Genomic DNA, 23684 nt, shown 5'->3' with positions numbered 1-23684 from the left:
AGAGGAAGAAAAAAGAGTAATTTTCCTATTCTGTCTTTTGTTGATTGATGATTGCTATTTTTTGTTGGTTTTTTCTTGTTCTAGCTTTTTGATTGGCCTTTGTTTTTGGCTGGGCTTTTTGCTTATTATCAGTCGTGGGACCTGTCTTTTTTTTACTAGGCTTTAATTGCTTATTATTAGCTTTTGTTATGTAACAACTTTTGGGCTTCAGGATCCCTTTAAAACCTATTTATCTAATAAAAAACAATCATGTGGGCATCGCAATTGTGATGCCAACGTTGGTATTGTGACGACGTTGGGGAAAATTGCAAAAAAAACATGAAAATCACCCATGAATTACACTACCATCACAATTTGACCCAAATGTTGTAGTGGAATAATAAAATAATATTCAAGGAAACATATTTAATATTGTGAAACCTTAGTACCCTAAAAGTAAATGAGGGGTCAATGGTTTTTACTCTCATGTTGTTTAGGTGCGTGGTTTTATCTTGTTGCTTAGTTGTATTTGTGTAAGCTTGAGCCTATTAAAACAATTACTTGTGGTTAGGGTCAATTGGGTGAGTATGAGTGCATTTATGAAACACAACATGAGATGTGATGACACATGCTTAAAACACATGAATGATGCATTAGAGAGGAGATGAGATTTCAAAAGTGTTCACTATAACTTTGTAAGTGTGTGCATGATTTTGTTTTTTGAATATTAGGAGTATGAATGCTTTTGGAGGGTAGATATTTCCTCCTTGAGGGTTTCCATAGGTCACATATTTTTATTTTTATTTTTATGGATTATTTATTTGATGTATGCATTTGGTTATTCTACAAGCTTGTGTGTGTGTGTGTGTGTGTGTGTGTGTGTGTTTACATGAGGTTACATGTAGGGAAATGGATAAAATATGTTGGGCATTATGCATGATTTCCTAACAATAACCATGAAGTTATGGATGATGATGATGATGATGATATATATATATATATATATATATATATATATATATATATATATATATATATATATATATATATATATATATATATATATATATATATATATAAGTTATATTATATTTAAATTAGTTATGAGATTGGATTGTTCTTTGCTCCTTTACAAACATCTCTCACATCAAGGATTATTTTTCATCTTCAAATAGGATTTTAAGTCATTGGTTGTGTGTAAAAAATATTTTGAAACATTCTCTTGACTAGAGGTTATTGATCTTATTGACTTGAATAGATATAATTGCTAAAAAAACCTAACCCTTCCATCAAATTTAATTATGTGCATTCTATATATGTAGTTAGCAATTGTATAAAGCAACAAAATTTAATCGTTGAAAACCCTAAATGATGCTAATTTGAGAAAATAAGGACTCAATCATAGAGCATGCAAAACATGATAAAAATAATATAAGAAATAGTATTTAGAACAATTATGGCTTGTGTAATATGATAAAATGATGTATTTATATATAAGTAAAAAGCATAAACATGCATTTTGAAGGGAAAAAAAATCCATCAAGTCACCTTCAAAGTTACTTTATCTTAAAACTTGTCCAATAGGTAACAATTGAAAAATGTATTATTGTGAGTGAGGTCAATAAGTTATTGGCTACATAAAAAAGTGGTAAACATAAGTACAATGGAAAATATTTATGAAGATAATCTTCTCTTAACATGTTGGTTTCTCCTAGCAAGGAAAATTCTCCCTCCTAGATGAGATTAATGAATGCATTAACATTTATAATGAATCATGGGAACATTTTTTTTTATCAGTGAATAATACTTTTTTTTTAATCATATAAAGTAAAACAACGTTGAAGTTAAAGCAACCAAACAATAAAATTCATTATGCCACCACTACCATGCATTGTTTCCCCTAGCTTGAGACATAATTCATAACTGTATTGCTTGGGAGTATACATAACAAGCAACCACTTCCAAGTGATGAAATACAATACTATTGACCCTAAAGGAAATCTAGTATTATTAGTTAGTGCAAAACACTTAGTCATTTACTACGCAAAGTTGGTCAATCAACACTACGATCAAGCCACTCTATACAGGTTGAGCTATGTAAAGGAGAAGTATAAACATCTAGTTTTTGTCAAGTAGTAGTGACTATCGACCAAACCAAGTTTCATCGAGTACTCCAGTGGTTGTTGAGCTTTATAGGAGGCAACACACTAGTTGAGTGATATAGAGGCCAAGCTAAATAGTAGAAATTGAGAATATCATGAACCAAGTGATAGTAGGAAGAACAAGTATGTGTCAAGCATCAGGAAGCTATTCGTGTCGAGTAACATATTTTTGTATAAATGTTTGGAATGACATAAACATTGATGTAAACCACTTTTGTCAAGCTAGAAACATGTTCTAAAGATCAAGGAGGTGATTAAGGAGTCAATTACGCATGTAATTGAGGACCGCCAATCCCTAGGTAAGGAGATCAACCAATCAAAAAATTAGAAGGACTAAGCGGTAAAAAGGATGAATTTAGATCATTGATCAATATCTAGAAGCTTCATCAAACAATTATTTAAGGAGGGTTTTAGAAGTAATTCTTGTGTCGCAAGTTGGAAGTTTGGATGCGAAGCTGAGGTGAATTCAGTGGAGTTAAGTGTTAAGCAGTAGTAAGGAAACCGAGTAGTACAGAGAGGAGATAAAGTATATCTATCACAGAGAGGTGATATCAAATTATACAAAGGTGATATGTCATCAACATTTAGAGTGCATACCAAAGGATCAATGTACTGATACATTTAAATAGGTATTTTAGGGTAAATATCTAAGTAGAGTGGTCCTAATAGGCCTATGTAAATCATCAGAAGTGATCATTAGGGAAGACCCCTTGTAGGGTAGATCATCAGAAGTGATCAAACCATGTAGCCCTTATAGGCACATTTGATTGTTGCAATAGTGAAGATTTTGTGGGTGTCATTCCCATTGTAGTTGTACGTTCACCTTGGACGGTTTATGCATTACCAAATATTTGTGTCATTTTTTGATTTGTTTCTTACATGTTTTATTCATGTTATCAAATGTTGGATCTAATATTACATGTTGATGTTGCATGCAAAAGTTCAAGGTTAGGGCAGAGATGTGCGTGGTGAATTAAGTATTGATGTGATTTATGTTTTGAAGTAGTAAAAGTTTTGAAGATCCCAATTCACCCCACCCCACCCCTCTCATTATCTTTCTTTCCCTATTAGATTTCCAACAAATGCAACCATATCTATAAAAAGTGGGAAGATCTATCGATAAACATGATTGATATATTCAAAGAGAAAATTAACAAGTCCTATCAGTAACAAAAAATACTTACATAGGCCACTCTTTAACAAAGATAACCATTTACACCTTGTTACCAACATTTTACTTGTAAATAGGCCTCTTGGAATTTTGGGGAATGATTAGACCACCCTTTGTGTCCAAATAGACCTTCTTAGGTCATTTTCCCTCCAATTCTAGTTGATGCTTCTTCTCCCAAACTTGCAAAAAACCAAGCAACATATCCCATCCTCCCTTTCCCCTTGCTATATGGTCTTCCTTCCTTGTCAAGGAGCTCCAAACTAGAAGACATTTAAAGATAAAAAAATAACCCTCCACCACTCTCCATAATATGTCCCCTAGCCTCAAATCCACTCTTAGTTTATCAATTGCTAAAATATGGATCATTCCTCTTGATCATTAGGACACAAGCTCACATAACCCTCATGGCCTCCTATTTGGAATCTAATTAAAGAGATCAAGTGAACAATTATGAGGATATTCCAATGTTTATTTTGGAGCAATGGTTTATTTTCATGACTTCATCCAAAATCACACAAACGCATTGCCCAAAATTGGGACCATCAATTAGGATTCCTCTTTAATATCTTCAACCTTACTTCACCCCTAAAAGATTACATTTCATTGAGGGTGTCTAATAAAAAATTAGCTTTCACATCTCCCTACTCAACACTTTGAAACCCAAATCACTCGCGCACCTCGTATACCATAATAACAACCAATAAAAATAGAGAGAAAATGAATATAGAATCTATCTAAAGACTTGAATGCATCCTCCAAATGATTCTAAACAACAATCAATACTTAAAACTAGTCCTCTATGTTGGGCCTTCCATGTGCAACTTAAATAGTAATATGATTTCCTATGATACCTTGCGTACTTACCAACTTTCGTTCATCAAATGCAAAACACTACCTATCACAATTACTTATAGTCACTCATATAAGAATGAGAGGGTGAAAAAAATATTAGACTTGAAATAAACTAACATCGCCTTGTAGGCATTTATTATAAACACTCTTAACTAAAAATCCTTCCTCCAAACTCAACACATCTAATTATCATTTTTGTTTCCACTATAAGTCCTTCCCATCAATATCCTAAAATTTTTGAAGTAGCTCTTCTCTATTTTGATATTGCAATGCAATGCTAATTCCTGACATCATGCCAACATTTTCATTCACTTTCCTTAACACACGAGTAACCTAAAATTCTTTAAAGGATTCCAAAAGAGATTTGATCAGTTGAATATATTTATCAAGATATCAAGCTCTAGACTCACCTTTGACAATAACATTTATTATAGCTAATTAATCACCTTCAAAATGAAGTTCAAGAACTTGCATAAACCTTTCCATTTCAATTGTTATAAGAGAAGCTAGAGCCTCTTCCTTATTTTTAGTTCCATCCAAAAGTTTCCTTGCCCCTAAGATTAAATTACTACCAATCCAGTCCCATACAATATAGCTCACATGGGAAGGGCTAGAGTTACCCTTTGAAGTTTTGTCAAAATTCACTCTTATCCATCCTTTATCTTATGGAATCCATACCACTTTCCTTGTTGAAGATGAATGAGGACTGACCCTTAACAACCCATTAACATGACGTGGATTATGGGATTTTAAGTATGGTATGGATGATGAAATCAATTGAATACATATGTTTACACATAAAGTATTATATGATAATCCTAAATCATTGTATGATCATAATCAATATAGAGAAATAATTATGAATAGTAAAAAAATGGTTGGTTGGAACAACTTCAATTTAACACTAGGAACTATAAAGGTGGACCAACAGGATTAGTAGGGGAAGTAAGATTGAAGGAAGATCAAGGCACTTCTTAAATCTTGGTAGCATAGAGATTCACATTCCTCATTATGCCTTATTCCACAAGTTATATAGGAAGTTTTTGAACATGCACCCATTTATTAATTACCACTGCTAATGTTAGTTATATACAAATACTTAATAATATAGGGGTTCACCTTAGGCCTTTAATTTAGGTGCAATCACCTTGATGCTTAGAGTTGAACTTAGACTTCTCTCTCTTGAATTTATTTATTGAAACTCCCAATAATATTTCCTAAAAGAAGACAAGGATTTTTCAAAAGTCATGAAAGAATGAGATATTTCTTGATACATTTAGTGGAATTTTTTGATAAAGGTAACAAATGGGTTGAATAATCTCAATATTGATGTTAGTTAAAGCAAAAGGTATGCATAACTCGAGGTGATAGAGTTGTAAACATTCTTGGCGGTGCACATCTGCTACTTATCCCTTGAGAGGTCAGTCATATTAAAAAGGATAAAAAAATAGTTGATGCAACATTTTATTTGATGAGAACTATTTTGTTGTTATATTGCTATCACAATTCAACAATGTAGCTTTTTGAGTCAAACTCACCGACTCATGTTTCATGAGTAGTGGTTCGACTCATGAACATTGGTTAATGAGTTTGACTAAAAAACTATACAATTGAATCCTCATAGCAATATCACCATTTGACTTGATGTGGAAAATATATCCTACTTATCAAGGACTATCTTGACAATTATAATTTAATATTAAATTACAATTTTGATATGCTAATCTACAAATTCAATTAGATGTTTAAACAACACTCATACTTATACCTAAGATGGTTTAACTTTAGCTCTTATTACTCATCTTTATAAGTTTGTTTCAACTTTATTTTAAAATCATACATGTCACTATACTTTTAGACAACATTAATTTTTTCATGAATAATTTGTCTTAATAATAAAGACAATTAATAACATTTAATTAATCAATCATCATCGACATGAACATGAATATCACTATTATAATCATCATTGTCATCACCATCATCATCATCAATTTTTTTTTTCTACATTAATTACCTAAAAAATAAATAAATTGAAAAAAATAGAAGAAACAACGAACCTATTTCCAAGAAGATAATCAATACTTTTGCAATGTTTAGCAGGACCCCTAGAAAACAAAAGAGGAAGCGAAAGAGGGGTTTATGGAAAAAAAAACATCTCTTTTTACCCCTTCTAATAAAACTTCGAAAACGCAAAAATATCACTTTCGATATATATATATATATATATATTTCTATTTTACTGGGTTTCTTATGATCTTCCAAACCCTTGATTTGGAGACTTTCTTCATTCCATGGCTGCCGAGCTCTAGTAAGGGCGGCCATTTCTCAGGACACTGAACTAAACAATATATCATTAAACGCAAACTATACTTAACGCCTTTCGTTTACAGTCGCCAGTGGATCGGCAAAGCTAAATCAGTAAACGGCATTGGATTTGAGGTAAGCAATACTAAACACATCAAAAATGTCATAGACGTCATTGGGTGTTCATGTCCAAAGATTGTTTTGGTACTTGAGCGATTTTTTTGAAGTTACCTTAGGTAATTGTTGTATTTGGTTTTAATTTGTTTACCGGATCGGAAAATCTAGGGTGCTTTTTCGAGTTTCTGAAGATCGTCGTCGGAGGGCAGCTTAACTCTCCCGTCTAGGGTTTGTTTTGCATGAGAGCTGTGTAAAATTTGAAATTTTAGAGTTTTGAAGGAATCCGAATCATCTAGGGGTTTGGGTTTGAAGGCTGGTCCGAGGGGCCAGCCTCGTCTGTGCTGATGCAGTGGGGAAGATCAGCTGAAGATAGAGAGAAACATAAACAGAGGCAGAAGGACAGAATTAAAGTTAGGGTTAGGGTTTGACATGGGGAGTTCGGGTATCGGGAACAAGTTTGTGTCGGTGAATCTGAATAAATCCTATGGGCAGCAGGGCGGTTCGGGGATGGGACATCCTGGAGGTGGGCGATCGAGGCCCGGCGGGGGGCATGGAGGAATGCTGGTTTTGTCGAGGTCTAGAACGACTCAGGGGGCCGCGGGGCCTAAAGGTTCCAAGCTTACGGTTCCACCCCCCTTGAACTTGCCATCTCTGCGTAGGGAGCACGGGGGTGCTGATACGGTTGCTCAGACTGGGGTGGTGACAACGAGCACAGCACCGGTTGGTTGGATTAAACCGGCTATGCCGACAAATACTAGTGATGGAGAACAGGTTGCAGATGGATTGCCTGGGAAATCTGCCGTACCAGGTCCAGGTTCTACATGGGGAACAAGCTCTGCACCAGCTGTTAAACCAGTGTATCCACCTGGAAATGCTGTAGGATCTTTATCCGATTCAGTGGTTAGGCCGGGTGTTTACACACCTCCAGCTGCGAGAGCTAAAAGTGGTGGGTCGGTAATGATGTCCGCTCAGGCACCTGCCCTCCCTGTAATGCTTAGGGGTGAAGATTTCCCATCCCTTCAAGCAGCTGTACCACATGTAACCATTCCCCAGCAGAAACAGAAGGATGCACAACAGAAGCAAAAGAGAAATCAGGAAGATTTAAAAGAGCAAAAGATCAAGCTTCAGCAGCTCTCACAACAAGTAGTTCTGGATGGGATATCAGCCCAACAGAAGCAAGAACGTCTCCAAGAAGGTCCTGAGAACCAGGCTTCTCCTCCACCAATGCGCCCTCAGGTGAGGTCTAAACAACAAGGTTCTTTGGAAGAAAGTTTGCATTATCGGGGTAACAACAGATCAAAGGGGTTGCCTGGACAGCATTTGCAGAAGCCGGAAGGTTATTCATCTGGACCTCCGCCACTTGTCAGGCTTGATCACACATCCAATTGGGCAGATGATGAGCGTGACACTGGGAGAAGTGAACGAGACTTTACAAAGAATGACTTTCACAACATTGATGACATGGGATACACACCTGGATCATTTCAGAAAAGTGGCTCTTTTCTGGGGCCAGGCTCTATTAGGGAGGGTCGTGATGTTACTGCCTTTTCACATTATGACAAAGGTAGTTTTAGAGCTGATTTTAATGGAAGGGAAGTGTGGCAAGGTGGAAATGATAGGGACATGAGCTTCAGGAGAAACTCTTCTTTACGAAAAGAAGGGAACTTTAGCAATGACATGGGATTTGATAGGGAGAGGGGCTTTTCTAGGTCTTCCACTTTCAACAGAGACAACATAATTGACAGGAACCATGATGTAGAAATGAAATTAATGAGAGGCCCTTATGGGAGGACTAATGGACAAAATTGGGAGGTTGATAATGCTCAGGAAAATTTGGTAGGCAGAGATTCTTTTGCAAAAGACAACAGTAGTTGGAATCCAGGTTTGAGAGACAATTACAGCAGAGATGGTGTGTACAGTCAGGACAGACAGGTTGGAAACCATGGAAGGGATGGTTTTCTTTGGAAAGGTGGTGAGCAAAGCTTTGCAACTGGTAGGTATGGAGATGCTTTTGGCAGAAATAAAAGTTTTCAAAGCGATACACAAAATAATTCATGGAACAGAGTTTCATTTTCTACAGGAAGCAGAGGGATGCCTGTTAATGACCCAATATTGAATTTTGGCCGTGATAAGCGCTCTTTTACCAGTTATGGCAAACCATATTCAGAGGATCCCTTTATGAAAGACTTTGGCAATATTCCAGGATTTGAACTTAGAGATCCATTTGTTGGGGGGCTTGGCACAGAAATCAAGGTTTCTAGGAGGAGAAAAGATGATTCTAAGCAAGCTGATTTTTATGACCCAATCCGAGCATCCTTTGAAGCTGAGCTTGAGAGGGTTCAAAAGATGCAGGAGCAGGAGAGGCAAAGGATGATTGAGGAACAAGAGAGAGCCCAGGAGCTTGCTCGGAAAGAAGAAGAAGAGAGGCAACGCCAAGCTAGGGAAGAAGAAGAGCGTCAAAGGAGGCTTGAAGAAGAGGTGAGGGAAGCTGCTTGGAGGGAGGAACAAGCAGCATTGGAGGCTGCTAGAAGATTAGAGGAAGAGAGGAGGGCTAGGGAAGAGGAGAAGAAAAGAATTACTTTGGAGGAGGAGAGAAGAAAAGAAGCTGCCAGACGCAAGTTGCTAGAGTTGGAGGAAAGAATTGCAAAGAGGCAGGCAGAAAGTAAAAAAGAAGAAGATATGTCAACAACTGATGATGGAAGACTACACATTGTGAGATCTGTGAAGGATAGAGATATTCGGCGAGTAGATACAGGAGAGTGGGAAGATGAAGAAAGAAAAATTGATCGTATCACAAGCTCTGCATCTTCAGAGAGTTCAAGTATGAGTAGATCATTTGACACGGGGTTGCGGCCTCAAGTTTTACGGGATGCAAACTCATTGGCTTCAGATATGACAAAATCTTCAAATTCTTGGAGAAGAGAGCCCACTGAAAATGGAAATGGTTCACATTTTGTTCCTCAAAGTATTGCAGTGGATCAGAATAACAGTTATCAGAGCTCAAGATGGGAACCACTGAATGGTGGAAGAGGACTTCCTCGCAGAAATTTATTTGAAAGTTCCAGGACCAGCTCAATTAAGGGTCTTCCCAACATGGAGAGGTCAGAAACAATTCTCGTAAATGATAACATGACTTACAGGAATAATCAGAGAAGATCTAATGCAGATAATGAAGTCTTCGAAAATACAACTGATGGGTATGTTGACAACACATGGGAGCAGGAGAAATCTGATACATGGCAAGGTCGAGAACATATTCGAAATTCATGTGCTGTTTCTTATGCACACAGCTCAGAAACAGATGAGTTTACTGTGGGACGGTCACGCCATTTTAGACAACCACGAGTTCTTCCACCTCCTTCAGTGGCAGCACTGCAAAAGGGTTTATATAAGAATGGACTTGAGAAACCTCTCTCCTCTGCAATATTGGAGGAGGGAACTAGAAGGGGTCTTTCATCCTATGATGTAGGAAGCAAAGTGGAATTGAGTTCAGAACAAGATGGTGCTGTTAATAATGAGCCATTGGAGGTGCAGGTATCACACTATGAGCATGGCTCTGGAAATCAGTATGAAGTAAAGAATATGATGGGATGTGACACCCAGTCTGTTTCTAGTCTGCCTGGCTCTCCTGACCATGTTTCACATTGTACGTTGGAAGAGGCAGGGATTCCTATTTTTCAGCAAAATGAAGCAGAGATGCCAGCATTGACTAATCTAGATGATACAGTGGGCAATGTTATATCTGCTGAAGCATTGAGGACAGATGAGTGTGATGAATATGCATTTTCCCCTTCAAAATCCGCTGGGCAAGAAAGACACGAGGAATGGGTTTTTGAGGATGATGATGACTTTTCCGAGGAAGAGGAGTATGAAGAAGAGCATTTGGAGGAGGAAGATAATGGGACATTTGAGGTAGAGGAAGAAAATCAACAGAAGAAATACGATTATGATGATTTGCATGTGGAACAACAGAAAACAGAGCTCAAGAACAATCAATTTCTTTTTAATGAAAGAGTTGTTTTTAATGAAGGAGTTGAAATGGAAGAGACCCTTCTCAATAATTTAGAAGGGAGAACTTTACAGGATGGAAATGAAGATGTAAGCGAGTTACAAGGGAAGCCTGACAGGAGTGAGTATCAGGAATCCTCACTTGAAAATCAAAACTCAGTGGTGGTGGCAGAAGACAACAAACGTGAAATGCAGGAGATTAAAGCACCTGGGGTACTATTGAAGGGCTCAGCTGATGATAGAGAGGGCTCTGACAAAGTTCAACTACCATTACCACAGCAGCCTAGTGTTCAGCAATCTGTAATTGAAGGGACTTCTGGGTTAGCCTCTCCAGAATCTTTACAAATACAGTCAGATATTCAGAGTAACCTGCAATGTCTGGCTCAGCCAACAGAGCAACCGTTTTCATCAACTCCTGTGACCTTAGCCCACTCAAACATATCATCAACTACTACATCTCTAAGTTCACCAATATTGCCGCCAATTTCTGCCCTCCCCAGTCAGACAGAGTTGCCCTTCAAATTGCAGTTTGGATTATTTCCTGGTACTTCAATATTACCAGCTACAGTTCCTGCAATTCAAATTGGATCCATACAAATGCCTCTACACTTGCATCCTCAGGTTTCTCCATCATTGACACAGATCCCTCCCCCACAAGCTCCTATGCTCCAGTTTGGCCAGCTCAGGTACCCAGCTCCAATATCGCAAGGGCTCCTGACATTGTCTCAGCCATCCATGCCTTATGTTCATCCCAGTGTTTCAGCACATTATTCCTTGGGGCAACCTGCGATGCCATTGTCTGCGCAACATATTTTAGAATCTTCTATTCAAAATCAGACAGAATTCATAGCAACAGGCTTGAGATCATGTGCCAATCAGTGTGCATCTGCAGAAGAGAAACCTTCAGAAGAAAGCAGAGGCAACATGGATAAAGATCATTTTGTACCAAATAAACATTTCAAATCTGTTTCGACTGTCAAACCTCATGCTGGACAATATCATAGCACTTCTGCCTTGTTTATTGACAATGGACATATAAAATCTTCTAAATATGCATCTGAAATTGAAATTCCGGTTAACAGAATTTACAAGCCTTTTGCTAATTTTCCAGAGCAAGCTCAAAACGAAGGTAGTTTAGTTCAATCCTTGTCTGGTGGATTGCAAACAGGTGGTCGAGGCAGGGGAAATAGAACTATGCATGGAGTGAGGACAATTGGATTAAGAGCATCGACAAATTCATCAGAGGGTATGTGGTCTGTTCCAGATGCTAGAAGGCCCCATAAACAAGGTCGTAGGAATATCCAAAGAAATGAATTCCGAGTGACAGTTGATAGAAGGCATCCTGAAATAGTGGATCCAAATAACCTTGCTAGAAAAGAGGACAAGCCCCGAACTTCAATGGATCGGGGGGCTAAGAAGGATCTGGGGTTGAGTGCTGAGAAGTTGATGAAGTCAGAAAGTAGTGCAAAGACAGGCTATGGGACTAGTTTTACCTCTGTTTTTCATGAAGAGAGAGTTGAGAGAATGCCAGGTGGCAAATTGCCTCAGAGAAGTGGATTACGGATGCCTGGAGTTATGGGCTCTCATTCAACTGAGGGGATCCTTAAAAGAAATGAAAAATCTGAAGTGGCAGATGATGTTCCTTTACAAAGTGGTGTTGTACAAATTTTTAAGCAGCCTGGTATTGAGACTCCAAGTGACGAGGATGATTTCATTGAGGTAAAGACCAGACGCCAGATACGTGAACAAAGAGATAAGGAAATGAAAGCTAAATCAAAGGACTTGAAGGTAAGTGATACAGCTAATTGTATTGATTCTTTTCCCTTTTTCTTCATGAGTTTTCTGTTGTTCAGTTTTCATTATTATTTTTCATCTCAATGAAGCCAAAGGATCAAGCTGCTCGGAGGTATAGAACTCCTTCTAAATCAACCTCCCAGGTGGATGGAACTTTAGCAAATTCTCAAAGAGTTGCCACATCATCAGGAGGAGAAAAGCGAAATTCCATGATGCCCTCCACCATTGCTGTAGATAGTGCCCAAATTGATGGGAAGAATCTTCCAAGTGTTGGTTCATCTGCTGCTCTTGTCACTTCGGCAGGACCTCCTCAGCAGCTGGCCCCCATTGGTACACCAGCGGGGAATACTGAGGGATCTAATGATAGAAGATCAATATCTTTGAAGTCAGTGGAAATGTTTTCTATATTTTAAGTTTTCTTTGAGCATATCTTTCAGTTCCATATTAACTCAGGAATGAAATACAATAGTAAAATGCTATAAACTTCTTTTGGCAGGCCCATTCAATCAAATTCCATGCCTTCTGTTTCACACATTGACACAGATGTAGGAAAGAGTTTGAGATTTGAGAATCAGAGCCCAGGACAGGAAGGTATTAGTAGCACAGGCGTGGGAGCATGGGGTAGTACAAGGAACAGCCAGCAGGTTTTTATCTCTCCATAGTGAAATTGCTAGCTTGGGCATTCAGCTACTTAAATTGTTTATCATGATCATTGCATAGATTGTAGATGCTATAATGTATTATTTTGCCCATTGTTTTTCCTTAATGTAAAAAAGCGGCATGTATTTCGAGTCTCTACAGTTACTAATAAAATCATTTATGATAAAATAGGGGAGAAGGTACAAGATAGAAATTTGTTTATTTGGTTGTGGTTTTGGTATTTCAACTCTATAGACACTTGAAGGCTAGGCATTAATGAGCAATCATAATCTTTTTGACTTTGTCCTATTATAAATTCTCTCAACCACTGTGGCAGGAAAGTTTGGCAGTATTATTTAACTTGACTTGTTTTAAAGAGAACAAATTTCCACAATCCATTATATTGTACTGGTATGTTTTTGGATTCGATTGTGTTAAGATTTTTACCATCAACGTTTTGAATCACACTACGTGATCCATCATCAGGATGAAGAGCAAGAGAAGCACAAAAAATATAGTATATTGCAGATAATGGATGACTCAAGAAAGATATAAAGGGAATAGGCCAAGAAAGATAGCACACACTCCTAGGTTGAAGAAAGAAAATAAATAAAATATAAATATAAATAAAAGAAACATTAAAAAGGGGGGGGGGGGGGGGGGGGCGGAATGGACAGAAGGACAAGGGGGCCAATAAGGGAACACTCCCGAGGACAGATTAGAAGATAAATAAAGGCGACAAAAGAATAAAGGGAAGAATGATGAGAAAAGACACGGGAAGAAATAAGAATATAGAGGAACCACAAAATATGAAATGACTAAGAGTGTGCCTCAAAATTTTTTACTAGGACTCAATATGACGAGAATAAAAAGAAGAGAACAATCAGAAATACATAAGCAAGAGACAAGCAATGGTCGAGGAAGAAATTACGCTCTAGCTAATAACTATGCGACAAAATGTATACAAGAGAGGCCAAACCAATAGGAGTGTGTAAAATTTTTTTTTTATGTGCCAATGTGTGTGTTTAAATATTGAAAGGGTCGAATATATATATATATATATATATATATATATATATATATATATGTATAGTATGTAATTATATTAATATTCAAATACATCCATACACATATATATTAGAATACATGCATATTTATACATTAATATATTTAAATGCACACATATTCATATATATATATATATATATATATATATATATATATATATATATATATATATATATATAAACAATGCATTATTATATAACTATGAGTGTGTGCGAAAGAGTATGTGAATATATATATATACGAGAATCAATATAAAGTAAAAATAAATAAACCAACTAAAAAATAAAAAATAAATGAGGAATAAATATGTGCAGGAGTGGATATATATATATATATATATATATATATATATATATATATATATATATATATAGTATCTATGAAAGTAAAAGAATAAACTAAATAAAATAGGTAAGAAATAGGAAATAAATGCGCAAGAGTGGATATATATATATAAATATATATAAGACTGCATATATGCATGTGAACGCCACTATATACAAGAAAACCCAAGCTGAAAAATAGGACCACCACAAAGGGACAAAGACGAGGAAAAGAGACAAGGAGGACATGAAAAGAAAGAAACAAGCAAGAAGGGAACACAAACAAAAGAGACCAAGACCCCAGGAGAACACCCATGCCCCAAGCCCACCAAAAGGTGGTGTGCGAGAAGTGTACCCCTAGGAGCTAAGGCTGCTGCTCAGCGCCCATTAGGACCTCGACGCCTAAAAAGACTACTCCACATGGTCAAAGAGAGCCAAGCTAAAAGCAAGAACCAACGAGAAAAGAAGAGACCCAAAGGGGAACAACCACCAACAACAAGGCAGACGGAGAGGAGAAACCCAATTGGAGCACCAGGCGAGAAGAACAAAGAGGGAGTGGGAGACCACCTGGGGAGAAGGGGGGCAAGCAAGCAGGAGGGAAGGGGGGGTTGAGAAAGAGGAAGGTCAACCCGCGTGAAGTTGGTCTCTGTCCCTTGCAGCCAGCATCATCACGATTAAGGTTAATGGGGTGTTTGTGGATCTCGACTGCTTCTTTGAGTTTTCTTTTAAAGAAGTTATCTTCCTTGGCAAGCACCTGAGTGTCTTCCAAGCAAATGTGATGCTTGGTCGTGAAGGAGTGCTCAGCTAAGGCTGATTTGCACACTCTATCGTGTCTAATGTCGGTGACATGCTCTTTGATCCGAGTGTGGAATGAGAGGCCCGTTTCGCCAATATAAGGTGTGCCACAGGAGCAGACCATTTTGTAGACCCCAGAGTTGTAAAAAGTGTCTCTAGAGTCCTTGATGGGGGGAACAAGGTCTCTAAGTTTGGCAAGGGGTTTGAAGGCTACACGTAGGCCTTTCTTGGTTAGGATTTTGGAGATTTTGTGGGAAAGGCCTTCAACGAAGGGGAGAGAGGCATTGAGCACTAGGGGGAGACAGGATGGGTTGGGAGCAGGGAGGGAATGGTGGACGGACTTCGCTTGGTTGAGAGCCCTGGAAATTTGTTTAGGGGAATATCCATTGAGCTTAAAGACTTTGCGGAGGTGGTCAAGCTCAAGGCTTAAGTGATCATTATCACAAATTCTAAAAGCTCTCAAAGCAAGGGTCTTGAGAATGCCCAATTTTTGGCTGGGATGGTGGTGGGAGGAGGCATGAATGTACAAGTCTGTGTGAGTTGCCTTTCTAAATACACGACGACCCAGAGAGCCATCAGGTTTTTTGATGAGGAGAACATCAAGGAAAGGCAATTGACTATCAGACTCTAGCTCCTTGGTGAAGGATATGCTAGGCGCTAAGTTATTGATGTGTTGACTTGTTTTGACAAATAAGATTTTATGTTTGGATGGCAGATGCCTTTATGGGAACTGTACTAGTTCTCTTGCCACGACAGTTGAATGACCCAATAAGCATCAGAATTTGTTTATTAAGCTTTAGAAAAAATTCAACAATCAAATTTAGTTTTTACAAGGATGTGATCTTATTGGTTTAGGGTAATTGGAAACAACTGTTTTTTTTAGTCTTGGAGATTGACAAACTTTTTCCCAGATGTAGGGATTTATTTTATTTTATTACCAAAGCTGAATTGAACTATAAAGAATCCACTCTTATGGTATTGCACCACAACTACAGTCACAGATGTCAAGGTTGCAGCTTACTTATTCATAAGGATCCATTTTTCGAAGCACATGACATGTATTTCTATAGGCAAGAGCTCCATTTGTTTGCATTCTACAACGGCAGAAAGGGTGGAGACTGGAGAGGGATGGTGTGAGTGTGTTAATGTTAACTTTTATCTTTCTAGGTTAAATTTGACAACCATCTATGCGTCAGAGTAAATTTTATTATTATAAACAGAATATGCTTTTAAAAATAATTTAATAAACACCACATAAAATATTTGTTAAAATTATAATCTTTGGAAATATAAATCACCAATTTTTTTAGAATTTAAAATAAAAAGCTTATGTTAGTGAAAAAAATAGAGATAAGGAAAATATAAATAGTTATGGGTGTAGTAAATTAAATTTTAATAATTTTGTATTGGATATCTATTGGCATTTCTTGAGATAGATTTATTTAAGATATCTATACTAGTTTATTTTATCTTTGAAAGGGAGAAGAGATTGAAGTGTTCAACATTTTGTAGGACACATGCCATAATATTCAATTATTTGCAGTGAAACCATTGTACATGTATTAATGGATACCATTGTACATGTATTGGATAATGCAGTAACCAATATTCTGGGGTTTTCCAACTCTTTATTCTTTATTTTTTAGCTGAACTCTAGTGATTAATTTGGTGTTAATGGGACTGTTAGGGATGTCTTCACACTCTTTTCTGTCCTGAGAGATCAGTTTGACCTCAAATGGGGCACACAAATTGGAACCGCTTTACTGTTCTGAGACATCAGAGCACCCTCAAATAGGGCACACAAATAGGAAGCATATTATCGCTGAAATATCTCAGACATGATCTTGGTACCTCAGGCAATCCTCCTTGCAGACCACCATTGGCAACAAACTTCTATAATAGGAAAGGAAACAAAGTCTCATCAATAGCAGCACCTATCTCTTCGCAGTGTAATAAATAGAATGCTTGGTAGAGGAAAGCAAACCCAGATAGCATGATTGTGCAGCATTACCATGGTTATGTTTTCTTTGTTAGGAATTGTGTTACAGATTAAAGGAACCTATGAAGATTCTACTAATGCATCTTTTTTTGTAATTGATCTAATATGTGTCTATTATCATGGTTGTATTAGAATCCTGTTATTATGGAATAAAGGAACTGATGAAGATCTTACTTATTCACCTGTTTATATGCTAGTGCCTCACATTATGTGATTATTAGAAGCATAGGATTGTTTTATTCATTTTGACAGTAGTTTTTTTAAACATAATAGATGTAAGTTTGCAGTTGATGAATTTCTTTTAAGCTCTTGTAAAACTTGCTAGAAGATGATATACCATTTATTTGGCAGGTTGTGAGCTTCACCCAGATTCAATTAGAAGAAGCCATGAAGCCTGTTTCGTTTGAAACCAAGCGGGCTCCTCTGTTGCCCTTGGGTGATTGTGGTGGCATGGCTCTGGAGCCTGGATTGCCTGTGATTTCAGGGTTGGCACAAGATAAACCTTTGTCATCAACAGTTCCTCTCAGTTCACTTCTTGCTGGTGAAAAAATTCAATTTGGTGGGTAGTGCTAGATTTGTCTATAGTTTTTGATTTTGTACTTAAATGTTTTTCTGCTTGAGTGTCTTCCTTAATTGTAATTGCTTTTAATTAAAGGTGCGGTCACTTCCCCAACATTACTACCACATAGTAGCTGCTCCATCATGACACCTCTTTCAACTGGGCTTGGACCTTCTGTCACTTGTAGACCAGATGGATCCATGGAGAGTGCATTTTCAGCACCAGAGGATGAGCCTACAAATTTCTATAACAAAGCGGAGGACAGATGCAGGCAAATGGTGGATCCTGAGGCTGAAGCTGAGGCAGCAGCCTCAGCAGTTGCAGTTGCTGCAATTAGTAGTGATGATTCTGTGGGGAATGGCTTAGGTGGCGTCTCAATGTCTGTTGCTGAATCTAAAGTCTTTGGGAATTCAGATGTTGGTGCATCTTCAGTAGGTACAGAGTTTTCTGAACATTCTTTGTATTTGAACTGTAAATTTTCTTCTATGAAAGGATCTTGTAAGCTGGCAGCTTTTTTTAAATATTTGTTTGCTCTTAGAAAGGTTATTTTCCAAGTCTAAGCCAGCAAAGCAGTATTTAGTTAAATCCAATGTGTATTTTTTTTAACTGAAACAGGAGTATCTACTACGCGGCCTGTAATGATTCAAGCAAGGGGTGAAGACTCCATGACAGTGGCACTTCCAGCTGATCTTTCTGTGGAAACTCCATCTCCTCTTTCATTATGGCCCTCTGTAGCAAGTAGGCAAAACTCTGCAGGTCCAGTTCTTTCCCATTTCCCTGGTGCACCACCTTTCCCCTGTTTTGAAATGGGTCCAATGATGGGTGGCCAGATATTTGCATATGGGCAGCATGAGGAAGCAACCCCTCTATCTCAAGGCCAGAAGTCTAACACTTCTGTTGAGCAGGGTATTTCAGGTATGGGGGCAGGACCTGTTGGAGGATGGCAACAATGCCATTCTGGTGTGGACTCCTTCTATGGGGCTCCACCTTCTGGTTTTACTGGTCCATTCATCAACCCCCCAGTAGGTATCCCAGGCATCCAAGGACCCCCTCCGATGTTTGTGTATAATCATTTTCCAGCTGTTGGGCAGTTTGGGCAGGTAGGTTTCATGAGTGCTTATATTCCATCTGGCAAACAACCAGACTGGAAACACACACCTGCATCTACTTCTGGCGTTGGCCCTAGTGAAGGAGATATTAGTAATCTGGGGATTATGTCAGGTCAACGCAACCCCAACATGCCAACTCCTGTTCAGCATATGCCTATTGTTCCATCTCTTGGCCTATTTGATATAAATCTATCTTCCTCATTCCAGGTAACTAATGAATGCTTATTTGACTTATCTTTTATTGTGTTCAAAATTTGAAAGTATTAGTTTGTCCTGTAACATCATATCTTCATTTTCTGTTGTGTGTTTCATAATGATAATGCTTATCCTTTTAGATATACAATCAGAACAGTTTTTTGGTGAGGTTCTGCAATAATAAATGTGGATGGTTGTACTTTAAGTAATCATTTTGAATGATTCTAAGCATGAGAGTAGTTGTAACCGGGTTTTCTAATAAACATCCATTAAACCAAGCTATTGACCTAGTACAAGTGTTAAGTAATGTTGGTGTTCTCAAATTCCGAGCATCTAATCTTGAGGTTCAAGATATTTCATTGTGTACATAGGCTCCAAATTGTTGTTATGGTTATATTTTTTAAATTCTTCTGTCTCAAGGATGTAGGTAAAATTTTGTGGTTATTGGAAACTTTTATGATGCATAAAATGCAACTTAAGGCCATAACACTGGGCCTATGATTGTTCAAAAATTAGAACCTTGGATTTCTAATAATACCCCTTGTTCAACAGGGACGTCCCTCCCCCCCTCCATCCCCGCTTTTCTGGGATGGGGGAAGTTGGGGCTAATGAGCCCCCATTGCACCACCACTGATGCCAGGACCTTGTTGAGTCATGGGGGATGGCAAGTAGTCTCTTTTGACCTTGGTTAGAAAGTTTAACTGAAAACAAGAGAAAGGTGATCAATTTCAAATTTGCAAAAAAGATATTTGTAATGAAAGTTTTTGAGGTTTTGGAGGCCTTATTTGTGCTGCCTGTCCATTCCAATGGAGACACTGGCCCTGGGCACTGCTCCTTGATCCACTAGGGGCTATGCCACTTGATTCGTTGGGGCTCTCTCTCAAATCCCTACTGTGGGTCTGCCCTTTGACCCCAAATCTTTGCCAACGATTGTTATTGTTATCAAAATCATTGCCATGCTTTTTATGTTTATCAGTTTAAACTTCAAAATTTACTTAGTTTGGTGACATTTTGTTTGCAATTCTTCTACACGTTCTCAGTTGTCTCCCGATGTTCAAAAATTCCGCTGACCATTATTAATTGTCAAAATTCAATACAATCATTGTCATGTTTTTGACACTAACAGGGCGAGAAGCCTGGATGTATAATGAGAAGTGGAGTCTAGTTGTGTAAATTAATGCCAAAGATAAAATGGCTAATACTAAATTCCATAGCTGTGATTTAAACTTTTTTAGTTATTCAAAATACAAAATCCATCGAGCTGAAACTCTGAATTGATCAGTGCTTGGTTAAGTAATCACTATAAATTGGCTGCTTTACAGAGGGATAGTAAATGGATAAACTTGAGGCAGTTGAAAAAATTGTAGCTGCACCCCTGTTTTTCTTTTAACATTCAAGATTATCTGTAGGAAGACAATACTATTTTATGCTGTTACAATATTTACGGCTTAGGAAAAGGTTTGATAAATACATTTTTAAGATCTTGAAATGAGTTTTGCATATTACGTATTTACAATAGCTATTTTGCTAATGGCTGCAAGCATGGTGTATTTGCTTCGGGTTAGTATGGTTTTTGTTGTCCTTTTATATATTATAGCTGCTAATGCATTTTTTGTATTTCCTGATGATCAACAGTCTGCTGCAGACTTGCCAATGCAGACTCAGTGGTCGCATGTTCCTGGAACTCCTACATTTCAGACCATGCCAATGTCTGGGGCTATGGTTGGCCTGTCAATGCCATTGCAGCAAACAGATGGCTTATCATCGCAACTGAGTCACACATCGCACACAATGGAGTCTGGCAGTAGATTTCACCATGTTCTTGCCTCTAAACCAACAGGCAGTGGACCTTTCTCGACTGTTGATGCAGCTGCACAATTTCCGGATGAACTTGGATTGGGAGACTCAGTTTCTAGTAATAATTGCTCTGTTCTGACATCACGCAATTTATCAGGTAGCCATGCTAATTACAACTCTGTACCATCAGTTAAAGCTCAAAAAGGTAAGAGTTCATCCAGGTCTGCTCGATCTAGCAGTACTGGAAGTAGCAGTGAGAGTAGTGTTTTAGCTGTTGGAACAAATAATGTTACGTCAAGTAACCATTCTCTACATGGAAGCCGTACGGTGGGTCATCCTTTCCAATCTCAGGGCGGTTCTCCACGGGCAACATCAGGGCAGTATCCCCACCCAGTTGGTTACTCAGAGCAGAGAGGAACAACCCAACAGCATACAGGACACAAGACAAGTATTGCAAATGATTGGTCGGTGCAAGGCCACAGGAAAATAGGGAGTCAAGGGAGATCCCAGATACCAGGTGACAAAAATTTCACAACTTCAAAAGTAAAGCAGATTTATGTTGTGAAACCACCATCATCTGCAAACAATGTAGGCACACCTGTGACACTGCTGTAAGCTTGATCAATGAGCAATAGCTTGCGCGAGCTGCCCAGATACAAAAATGTCAGCAAGTGGGTGCATTTTTTACAAGGTATAGAGATGCAGCTGCACCAGAGCTCCAAACAGTTCGCTTTAGAAGATTCAATTTGTGAATCTTGCAAGCTCTTTATTCAATTAATTTTTCTGGAATCAAGTTGGATTGCCATATGGGATTTGTTCGAATGGTGATCGGGTGATACTGTGTATTGTCTCTCAGGTTCGGTGTAGTGTATTTGGCCAAAGAATCTACTCGATCCAGTAATATTCCTTTTTTTGACTTGTAAAAGGTTTACCTACATTTTGTGGCTCAATTGATAGCATTTGAGGCATATTTTTATTTTTTATGCCTCTTATTTAATGGTCTACCAAGTAGGCATTATGATGGCATTGTTTCTCTTGCGATCAAATTTTATTTCAGCCTATGTGAGTATATTTTTAAAGAGTTCTGTCGTATTTTAAGAGTTAGTAATGTTATTAGCCTGATATTTTCCCTGGTTTAAAAAAATTTATCACAAGCTCAAGAATTAAAATAAAGATAAAATACTCCAAATTTATCTGAAATATGTAATCTTGGTGAATATGTCTGTGAATTTCAACAGATATTGCCACTTATTCCTCTGAAAATATGTTCTGAAATTGTTGAATGGGATCTTGTTGTAACTCTTTAATCTGACCGGTAATGTTATGGTATCATTCAGATCTTTCTGAAAATTGTACTATAATATGCATTCTGTATATTATTCAAATTCCTTATATTTTGAGTACAAATTATTCCAGAAAATTGACTGTTGAAGTACAACCGGTCATGGTTCCTTTGTTGAAGGGTGAGTTATTGGGTTTTTTTCCTGTCCAATTGGACTTCTAATGACACTAATGTCAGGACTTATTGTTAGCTTTGGGGTAAAATGTCAGTGGTATTTACCATTGACTAATATTACAAATTATATGCACGTTCTCTCAAACGTGTGTATACACGGAAACAAAAAATGCTTTAGTTTTGCAGATTGTCAGATTATCGTTGTCATTTTCGTTTTTGGGCTGTTATCCTTAGGTACGTAGTTCTATACCCTGCACTTAACAAGATATCCAATGCTTATGTTTGCCTATGGATATTCTGTATAGCAGTATCATCTTGATTTAATGATTATACCCAGATAAGTTAATTTAAAGTTCAAGATCTATACTGTTAATAAAATTGTTAGAGACGAGGAGTACCAAATATGGAATTTCAATCACTACTAATTTGAGCCATCGCTATTTGATTTGGTTAAAGCTACAGCAAGCCAAAGAATTAGATGGCTATCTAAGACTGCAACCACAGTTATGTTGATATCATTTAGTTAGACAGCTTCCAGCTGGTATTAAACTAGAAACCAGAACTTTATAGCATCTAGAATTTTTGCGCTGTTCAAATTTGGGTATGATTTGTAGCAGCGTGGATATGAGTTATTTTAGATATTTTCAAAATGCATATACTGCTAGAATATCAATTGGAACAAAGTGATATACTTCTCTATCAGCTCTTGATGTTACTTCAAGAGCAGCAACTGGACATTGTTCCAGATTTATTTTATTGTTTGGTAGTGCCAAACCTAGTTAATAGGAAACTCTATTAGAGGAATATGGGCCACATTCCTGCCCCCCCAGGTGCAATTATGGTGACAACACTTGCATATAATATATTCTTTTCCTAATGAATCATTTATTCTCGTAAAACTTTTTTTGGTTAGTCTCCTGTCCTGAAATGGTAGCCTTACCCTCATTTCTTCTGGTATCTTTGAGGCGAACCATTTTTTAAGTTGCATCCATGCTCCCTGGGAAGATATCAGATTACTTGAACCTAGAAAATGTAAAATTTATGCCAGGATGTATTTGCCATTGCAAGCGACCAAAAATTCCATTTGATGTATATGTTTCAGAAACAGTTTTACTTTCAAATAGAGCTATGGGGCCTAAGCATTCAATATTATTATTCTTAATTACTGTTGAGTAAATGGTTGAATATTTTGGTTCCGTAATCCTCAAGCACCAGTTATTGCAAGCTTCTATTTATTTGCAGTTGGCATGGTTGTAAATCAGAGTAGAGAGATCCCTATAGACTTTCGAACTGGTTATAAGATTTGTCTTCGGTCATTTTCGGTTCATGGATAAAATTGTATTCGACATAAGGC

At 37.6% G+C, this 23684-nt stretch overlaps 1 protein-coding gene across 1 annotated transcript; it reads left to right on the top strand.

Annotated features, from left to right (window-relative positions):
- Window positions 1-6408: 6408 nt before the first annotated feature.
- Window positions 6409-21900, top strand: LOC149533717 (uncharacterized). Its single transcript, XM_089807845.1, has 8 exons — window positions 6409-6606; window positions 6757-12384; window positions 12480-12775; window positions 12887-13034; window positions 17566-17773; window positions 17870-18208; window positions 18389-19089; window positions 20713-21900. The coding sequence occupies exons 2-8, from the start codon at window positions 7018-7020 to the stop codon at window positions 21487-21489; spliced, it is 7836 nt and encodes a 2611-aa protein (XP_089663971.1). The 5' UTR covers window positions 6409-6606; window positions 6757-7017; the 3' UTR covers window positions 21490-21900.
- The last annotated feature ends 1784 nt before the right edge of the window (window positions 21901-23684 follow it).

The sequence above is a fragment of the Cupressus sempervirens genome, chromosome 10 (assembly GCF_028749045.1).
Source record: "Cupressus sempervirens isolate cs-2001-9-10 chromosome 10, ASM2874904v1, whole genome shotgun sequence".
Taxonomy (NCBI): Eukaryota; Viridiplantae; Streptophyta; class Pinopsida; order Cupressales; family Cupressaceae; genus Cupressus; species Cupressus sempervirens.
Note: the sequence above shows the minus strand (reverse complement) of the source record. Positions and strands in the feature narration are given on the sequence as shown.

Excerpts from the sequence above, each read along its gene's own strand:
- LOC149533717 (XM_089807845.1), top strand. The coding sequence starts at position 7,018 with ATGGGGAGTTCGGGTATCGGGAACAAGTTTGTGTCGGTGAATCTGAAT. Across the intron at positions 17,774-17,869 it reads TGGTGAAAAAATTCAATTTG|GTGCGGTCACTTCCCCAACA; the intron begins GTGGGTAGTGCT and ends TTTTAATTAAAG. Across the intron at positions 19,090-20,712 it reads ATCTATCTTCCTCATTCCAG|TCTGCTGCAGACTTGCCAAT; the intron begins GTAACTAATGAA and ends GATGATCAACAG.